Source organism: Nicotiana attenuata, unplaced genomic scaffold, assembly GCF_001879085.1.
Source record: "Nicotiana attenuata strain UT unplaced genomic scaffold, NIATTr2, whole genome shotgun sequence".
In the NCBI taxonomy this organism is placed as follows: domain Eukaryota; kingdom Viridiplantae; phylum Streptophyta; class Magnoliopsida; order Solanales; family Solanaceae; genus Nicotiana; species Nicotiana attenuata.
In genome coordinates, this window is record NW_017673932.1 from 41,657 (window position 1) to 51,422 (window position 9,766).

The 9,766-nt window shown below is 32.7% G+C and overlaps 1 protein-coding gene across 1 annotated transcript; it reads left to right on the forward strand.

Moving 5' to 3' along the window:
• Nucleotides 1-5,098: 5,098 nt before the first annotated feature.
• Nucleotides 5,099-6,103, forward strand: LOC109217653 (uncharacterized protein At1g15400-like). Its single transcript, XM_019381918.1, has one exon. The coding sequence runs from the start codon at nucleotides 5,305-5,307 to the stop codon at nucleotides 5,695-5,697; it is 393 nt and encodes a 130-aa protein (XP_019237463.1). The 5' UTR covers nucleotides 5,099-5,304; the 3' UTR covers nucleotides 5,698-6,103.
• The last annotated feature ends 3,663 nt before the right edge of the window (nucleotides 6,104-9,766 follow it).

The following is a 9,766-nucleotide window of genomic DNA, read 5'->3' on the forward strand; positions in this document are numbered from 1 at the left end:
AAATAATGCAGAGGACCAAGAAATTGGAGATATAATGGTTTGTGGTTCTGATTCAAGCAATGCCGGAAACCAAGAACCTCATGTTGCCATGGATGAACTTACAAAAATGATGCAAAACATGTGATGTACTATTTCTTATTTTTTATAATTGTTGTAAACTTTTAGTTTGCAAGTTCAAAAATAAAAATATCAAAATAAAACTTGCAAATTAATTTGAAGTATTATTTATTATTCAATGAAAATATAAAATGAAAGCCTTCGGAGTTTGATCCTTACATACTGCCTATTGGTTTTGTTAAATAATTTTTTGTAACCACTCACTTTCAAATTTTAATTTTAAAATTTTAAAACTTCAAATTTCAAATTTCAAATTTCAAATTTCAAATTTTAAAATTCAAATTTCAAATTTAATTTTTTAAAATTCAAATTTCAAATTTAAAAGTTTAAAGTTTAATTCTAAGCCTTAAAAACTGCAAACACTTAAGTATTAATAGCATTGAATAAGAAAAATAAAATATACTTAAAAAGAATTAGCCTGGCCCGGTCCGGACCCGTTAAGCCCGAACTCGGACGGCCCCAAAAAAACTCGGAAAATCCCAGCCCGCTAATAGCCCGGAAGCCTAGCCCACTAACCATTCTGGAATGATAAGCGGACGAGCTATTTTTTTCCGTGTTCAGCCCGTAACAACCTACCCGATTAACACCTCTAGTTCTTGTGTATATACGCGAAACTGGTTGCCTATTATATTTATGTTATATGTTTTATTTGTACTACATAGAGTTATTTGTCTTGTGCCGAGGACGAATTAGTTGTATTACATTAATGATAAAATCATGATTATTACTATACTATTGCCCAAAAGAAAAAAAAAAGTTACTTTATTGTAAAGGAACCTTGGGTATAGATCTTTTAGTGTTCATACAATAATATGAAATAGTATTATTTTAAAATAAAGGTGATCCTTTTTTTATTTGAGGTAAAATCTCACTTGAATTTAAACTCCTAATTATTAGGACCTAACACAATAAGGAAAGATTTGATAGCCAAAATTTAGTTCATTTTTAAGTCCTAAATAATAGAAAAATAACTTAAATTACTATTTTATCTATTGTGAAATTTATTTTTAAAGGGTAAAAAAGGCAAACGACATTTCGCTAAGGACCTTCGTGCTTTTAATACAGTATAGATTATCTTTTTATCTCTTCTCATTTAGTTAAGAAGTACTAAAGATTTTAAAAAAAAATCGTTTAAGCCATTTGTTAGACAAAAGTAAATTTGAAAAAGGATATTAATACCTCCTTAATTATTTTAAAATCACTTATTTGGAAACAAGTAAAAGGTTAGAAAATCACGTATGCATATGATAGGAAAATGACAGTGTATAGCCAAAAATATATATATATATATATATATATATATATATATATATATATATATATATATATATATATATATATATATTGGGAATTCGAAGAATTTGTCTTCAATAGCACTAATAAATGGCGAAGTAGCTACTAGCTAGAACCCATAGATTGGATGGGATGGACGGACAATTAATATGTAGAGCCTAACCTAGCCAATTTCCCAACCCTATGGTCTCGTTCTGTTTTAAAATAAATGTATTAAACTGCTTTTGCATAATATTTGTGTTATTTTTCTGAGGATATGATTCTTGATATGAAGGTGTGGAGGCCGAACATTAGGGTTGTAGGTTAAAGGGTAATCGAGCGGTTTTTCTCTTTGTCCCGGTTTTCCTCTTTGTACCGATGAGTATGATAGTGTTTTGTCTAGCACTGCTAGCAATTTATGTTGTGTTTCACACTTTTGCATAATATTTGTGTTACTGCTTTTCCATTTATTTGCTGTCTCTCACGTTGCTGCTTTATTTTTCGGGTTTTGTTGTCATAGATCTATTGTCTTTGAGCCGGGGGTCTCTCGGAAACAGCCTCCCTACCCCAGAGGTAAGGTCTGCGTACAGTCTACCTTCCCCAAACCCCACTGGCGGGATTTACTGGATTGTTGTTGTTGTATTAAACTGCTTTTGGTCAATAAAAAACAAATTATTTCTTTTCTCTCCAATAAATTGAGATTTTTCAATCATTGGTTGGTTAATAAAACAAAATTTGGCAGCTAAATAAGATGAATATTGATTCAGTTTAGACATTTTTAAATAAGCAAACGTACTACGACTGCATTCTAAAAACTGGATCTTTTCCTTATTGGCGGAATAAATCTAAAAGGTTGAAATTATTTTCTTGGGTACATTTAAATACTGGTTGATTTTAATTTAATAACACTCATAAATTTAAAACGTAGTAAACAATTACGAGTAACCACAAATCAATGGCAAGAATAGAATACAAAAACTATGCCGACGATGGAAACAATCGAAGGTATTAAAATACTTTAGGCGAAGAAGAATTGACAACAAAGAAAATCATAAAACAAAGGAAGAAACAGACAATTTGACAGAAGCGCACCGGTAGAATTTGTTATATATCTGTATTGCTGAAAATAAATTAAATAATAATCTTCTGAAAATAAAAATAGAAAGTTAATAGAAATTAAATTCCGAAAAACGTAAACTTTTTCAAAATAAATTTTGAAAACGTTGTAGGAACAAATCGAGCCCACTGAATACATCGTGTGTCCTTAAGAAAATTATTCCCCTCAAGTACCCGAGGTTCTGGAATATATCCTCCCAGGATAGAACGATTTAACTCACCAGTGTATCGGTACCTAAAACTCTGGTGATCGGCGAACCACTCGATGGTCGTAAAACACACTGGAATATTTTGTGCAGAAGAAGAAGAAGATTCAGAAAATTTAGTAAGTAAATATTCTGGGATTTGAATGAATATTTATAGCCAATTTGGTACTGTTTCTGAAAAGTTTGCAACCTTTCAGAACAGCCATGGCTGTTGGAACAGGTGTGACACTGTTTCAGAACAGCCATAGCTGTTGAAAATATTGCGGGAAATGTAAAAACGGATTTAAAATAATCCGGGAAAGAAAAACGGGCCGGACTGGACCGGGTCGCGGGTTATTCCGGATTGAATTTAATTAATTAATTAAATATTTGAAAAGAATTTTGTCCAAAAAGATTAATCAATCAATCTTTGCCGAAGCCGAGCAAGCGACGACGACGACGGCGCGAGGCTTGCCTTCTTCTTAGCTCTTTAAGAGCTAAAAGATGAGCTTCTCTTTATATACACAAAGATTTTTTTTCCTTCTACCAATGAGGGACAAAGTGCATTAGTGAACTCATTCAAAATTTCACTTTCCTCCATTTTTTTTCCCACCATTTTCCATTTACACTTCTTTTATTATTAAACAACAAAATCCAACAGAATTTTTAGATTCCTATAGTCAGATTTCTTTTTTTCGTGTATAAAAAAATAGTCACAGACTCACAGTCAAAAGGAAGCGAAAGAGTTAAGAAAGAAATAGAATACGTGAATGAAAGTAATTAAACAAAGCGTGAATTCATAATACAAATGTTAAAAATTGCTAAGAGCATGCCTTATTATGTATCATTACATTAATTAGGTAAAAGAAATAATGCTTAATAAAATATTACATACCTAATATAGACATAGTCATTACGAGGGAGTGACTAACCGGCCGACTACCTTTAACCAACCCGTGAGCTATATTTTATAGTACTAGAGTTTAATATTTATAAGCATATAAAAATAATCTACACTTCACAAATCATATAAAACGTAATTACAAAAAAATTATTTTAGAGAAAGTGTGTGTGTATATATATATATATATATATCAAAAACTAAAAAGATAAAGTGGTAACCTAATATAACAAATGAAAACGCATCAATCCTATAAATACTAACAATGCATACAACCTCTCCCATTCTTTTACTTACATACTCATTTGAATTTGCATTGAATAAGGCTTATTAAAAATGAATAACCTACTACTACCAGAATTTTCTAAATTTTTGGAGCTCCAACTCTTAGTAAGGTATATCTATCCCACCTCGAACTTTATAGGGTGTTTGGATTGACTTTTAAGTTGGTCAAATTAGTTTTTTAACTTTTTTCAATGTTTGATAAAATTAAAAAATATTTAAAACAAGCCAAAAATAATAAGTTACGCAACCTAACTTAGAGCCCATTTGGATTAGCTTATTTGAAGTAGCTGATAAGTATTAGGTGCTAAAAAGCACTCTTAAGTGCTGAAACTGATTTAATAAATAAGCAGTTACGTGTTAGGATACAAGTGCTGAAATTGATAATAAGCTGTTGCAGTATTTTATAAAAAAGTGCTGATAAGCTCTTTTTTTGTTAAAATGACTTAAATAACCTTAGAACTGTTTACACTTATAAGGGCGTAATTTCTTCAAAATTTAAGATTCCAGATCGATTCAAATACAAAATATTCTATTTGTCATTTTATTTTAAATACAACTGTGCTTAGATAAAATAACTTTTATGATAAATATAATTTATTTTATGATAAGCATATAATCATAAGTTATAATAATTAATAAATTGATAAAAGTTTCTCAGTAAAAAATAAATCTAAATAGGACAAAATATTTGAAGAGAAACAAACACTATCTTCATCACCACAATATTTCAAAAATTAATACACAATCAGATAGATACAAATATGCAAAGGAATAGAGAATTTGCTTATCTTAAATAGTCAATGAGAATTGCAGAATTGAAGAGGCAGGGGGAAGGGGGGGTTTAGGTTGAAACAATACTTGAGGATGTGAGTATCGATTTAAGAGTTTTGTTCTAAAAGAATATTTTAAGGATAAAATAGTAAAAATCTTGGTCAAACTTAAAGTGCTTATAAGCTAAAAATTGATAAGCTGGGGTGACCAACTTATGGCTTTTGGCTTATTTTTGACTTATAAGTACTTTTAACTTTACCAAACGCGTAGATAAGCCGAAAAGTACTTATAAGCTAGTTTGACCAGCTTATAAGCTTAGACAAACACCCTCTAATTACTTTTTGACTTAAAAACTATTTTTACTTTAAAAAAAAAAATATTTTTTTAGCTAATCCAAACGGATTAGTAGTTTTACAGTCCCTTTACTATTATAATACCGGTCCCATTCCTATCTCTTCCATTCTATAAATACGGTAGGAGGTACAGAAACATGTGAGAAAAAGTCCAACCACAATTGCGAGGGCCTCCATACTTGTTTTCACAGTGCTCATCCCGAGAAAGATCCAGAGTCTAACTCTGTATAAAACAACAATACAAAGAGCAAGACTTTCTGCAAAAAAAATTTGAGGTGGGTGGTAACTTTTCCTCAATTCTCTGATGGCTGGATTACAGAGATCTACGACGTCGTTTCGGAGACAGGGTTCATCAGGACTTGTATGGGACGACAAAATATTGACAGCTTCAGGTGAACTGATTCAGCTGGGCCGCTTTGCAAAAGAAGAAAGTAGTACTAAAACTGACAGAGAAGAAAAAGAAGATCCAAGAGGAACAAAACCCAAATTAGAGGTGTCGGTGGCTGTGAATAAGGCTTCATCGGAAACACCAGGATCCATTGAAAGGAGCCGATCTAACCGCGGTTTCCGAACTGGTAAGGTGTCGCCGGCAATAGAGCCGCCGTCTCCTAAAGTATCTGCATGTGGATTCTGTAGCGCTTTTGGAAAGAATGAAAAATCTAACCGACGACCCAAATCCGGTAAGCGAAAGATGTAATATTCCGGTGAAAAGGGAATATTAGGGTCAGAATTAAGTGGTTGGGTGTTGAGTTATGTTCATCATCTCAATAAGGATGAGGTGTCAGAATTTTGGAACTAGAAGACAATTGTGTACTTGTTTTATGCTTTGGCTTTTTTTGTCTGTCAGATTATTGTTCTTTAGGTTCTGCAATGGACAGTGTCTTAGGTGCCTTGCTTTTCTTGGTTGTGCATAAGCTTTAGCCTCATTTTTTTTTTCTTTTTTTTTTTTTCTTTTTTTTCTTTTTTTTTTTCATTTTAAGTTTCTTCTTCTTCTTCTTGAGTCGATGTGAGCCATTTCTCGTTGTACAAAGGTTAAATCTGAAATTGGGTCCATCTCTTGCTTTTATCTTGTGGCATATGATTTGGGAATATCTCTTGCTTTATCTTCTGTTACTGGTATGTTTATTGTATAGACCCTCTCTCCACATACATATATTTGTATGTCGTCCTCCTAACTTTTCCTCTTTCGATTCTTTTTCGTGTTAAATTGGTTTTGATTTTCATTTTCTCATGCTTGTTGAAAATAGATTCAACATTTTCTGTCCTTTATTGATGAGCTGACACCAAATTTAGTTAACTTAGAGGAAGCTTTCAATTGGAATATATCTGTACCTTGGATTTATCATTAGGTATACCGAATTTAGCCAAATCAATTGGGCACATTCACATTCCTCCATAGGTGGCAGTTGATATGATCAGTTTAGGACTTTAGGGAGGTGAAGGCAGCATCAATTAGTCAAGACTGGTAAAGACAATTTCCTCAATCCATCTGCCAGCACATTCCAGATGCTACACCAACTAAAGGAATAGGAGATTAGCCAATGCGTATACTAAAAGTGTCTGATTACGTATTTTCATATTTAATTATAATTAATTAGTATATTACACTTAATTATGGTAGAAGTTATAACATTGTTTTATGTATCTGCCGGGTTTGAAAAAGGAAATACTGCACCATGATGACTTCGTGTTCCTGTTATATTAATGATTCACTAATCAAACCATTATTAGGTCCTCCTACTGTTGCATTTAATTATTACTATATGTTAACGCGTATTATTTCTGGCCTCTTGACCCAACAGACTTTTCCAGTAGAACGGCGAATAATGATAGTTCCGAGTAAAAGTTAGGTCAGAGGTATGCCTTTGGTAATTTTGATCACAACTAGCATGTTTCGGACTCAAGCATATGGGACATCTTATCTCTTTAATAAATGAATTGTTGACATACCTTGTACATAGAAACATTTCCCTCAGTCGATAACTCGCGGAATGTAGGGACATGACCCATTCTTGAACATGAAAATGCAGAGAAAGTCTCAACCAGCTCTCATCATTCGGATTATAAATATAGCAGCCACAAGAGAAATTTAGATGGCTGACATATATAGTGACATGCATGAATTGGACGCACACATTATTTTTAGTGGGCCGCCAATTAGGATATTTCCTGGTCTTGCAGTATGTCCTCTTATTGAAGTCCTACTTGGTCTGCTCATCATTTATTCTCCATCTGTTTGACATGCAAATCTCTTACGCGTCTTCACTAGTCGGTTCACCTATTTTAATTTAGTCACTTTACCTCTGTTTGGCCAATTTGTTTGGTCAAAAGTATTTTTCTTCAAACTTAAGGTATTTGATCAAAAAGGAAAAAAAGAAAAATTTAATAAAAGTAGAAATTATTGTTAATAACAGTATAAATTATTTTTGAGTGGTTGCAAAAAATGGCTTCTGCCCAATGAAAAAACATAATATACTTAGAATTACGTACTTTTAAAAAGTATGATAAAAAAAACTAATTGCTGCTCTAAAATATTTTTAAAATTGATTAACTAAACATAAATTACTTCTTACTTAAAATATCTTTTAAAAAGCACTTTCAAGAAAAATATTTTTCGGAGTAAACTAATTTTAGCAACTTGGCCAATATTAATCCTCATCGTGGCAGGCAGTTGCTAATTTATTTTGGAAAGAATTACGGTCCTTGTCACTCGGCCTGGCCCAGATTTGAAGCTCTTACCCTATTTAGCCCATGTTATACATAACTTGAAAGAAACTTTTCAACCTTTAGCCCATTATTAAAGACACACTTTTAGGGTTTTTATTATTTTCTTCTTTCTTCATTCCCAGCCCACCAAATCCTCTCTCACCGCCTCTCGCTTCTTTCTTTCCAACCCACATAGATCCCTCATCCTCTCTTAACCTAGCCCCCACTATTCCTCCTCCCCTACCCCCAACGCAGTTCTGCCATCAATGGCTCGAAGAAGGCTCGGGCTCCTACTCCGTCGTCCATGGTGGCAAGCAGAAGAATATTGAAGATTTTTGAAATTGGGTCTGACTCTTTGCAGTTTGAAACTTTAATTTCCAATGTCTGGTCGAGCTCCTAGGAGAAAAGATCGGAAGCTAAATCAATCTTCAACACGATGAAGCAGAAAGCTCCAGACTTGCTTGTTCTTAAGCTTGTTGACCTTCTCGGCTCATCGCAAGTTATTGATTCCCGTGATATGTGTGTTGTCCTCCTTGAAATCTCGAATCTGAAATTGGGTGTATCGTATCTGTGCGTTGAATTCCAAATTGTTGGTGCAAAATTGCTAACCTATAGACGAGTTGAATCATCCAATACCTTCTACTACAACTCGAGGCTTGGATAAAAATTATAACTATGTAGCAGTTTGTATAAACACTGTATAATAGTGTATAATTGTGTATATGAATATACAAACACCTCTTATACTATTATGCATGTTTATACAAGTTATATAGTATTGTATAATTGTGTATAAATGTATATATTTGTGTATAATGTTGTATTATATATTTTTTTAGTTTATAAAGATGTATATACATTGTTAGTGTGTAAGAGGCCTCTACGGAAGTTTGACGCTTCCTTCTCTTCTTCTTTTTCGTGTATGTGCTGTATAAAAAAGATTTGTACGCGTTGGAGGGATTCTACAATTCATTAATTTACCAAGTTTTTATTTTTCTTTTATCCTGTTGGATTGCTTCAGCAATTGCACATAATAGTGTATGAAAACAACTGGTTGTATAAAGAGGGAGCAATAATCGTAGTTGATTGTATGAAATAAGCTGTCTTTCCGGAAGTAGCCTATTACTTTTGGGCTATAGATTTGCAAAGTAATATCTAGACTATTATGTTACAAGTCAGGTGTGTGAGTTGTATTTATGTAAAATTATCTCCGAATGATTTTGAATGTTCTGATCAGTTGTTCTTCAACCATGTGATTCACATTGTTAATGGGATAGGGGAAGATATTGGCCGCAGGCAGTTTAACTTCCTTCCATTGATACTTTTTGTTTTCCCTATAAGCATGTGCTAAAAGATACTGGTTTACACCCATTGGAGTTGTGTAAATAACCATCCTACTATATCATTACTAACCAAAAGATGTGGTCAACTAATTAGATCAACATATTGACTTGGTGAAAAAGATATGATGGCCCAGCAGCACGTCATTTTACAATAGAAATAACGAGTTTTTACATTCCTATACACTATTTGAAATTTTATTACCCTCCCAACTCAAGTTTCAATTTAATTACTTTCTATATACAAATTTACCAAGTATATACCCTTTAGAAATTAAATGAGCATCTCTTTATATTAGAAATCAATTAGTTCCCATCCTTATTCTCTCTCTCTCTCTCTCTCTCTCTCTCTCTCTATCTCTCAATCCCTAATTCCAGTAATCTAGAGCAAGAGAAAATAGAGCAGCAATTCCACCATTGACAGCCATTAAAAAGCTTTGAAGCTTTGAATCCGAATTTGGGTTTTCAAAAACCACTACTTGTTTGGATTGGGTGTTGTTGCAAACAATTGGGAATATAGTTTGGAGTTTATATCTCAATTTTGAGGGTATTTTGGTGAAGGTTAGACTTGATTTTGGCTGAATTTCAGATTGAAACTCGAAGAAGAAGACACGACAAATATTATATTTACGAAATTGTAGTAAAGTCGTAATAAAATTGTAAAAAAATTGTATTCTGTTGTTTATATGTATATATTATTTAAATATTGTATGAAAGTTG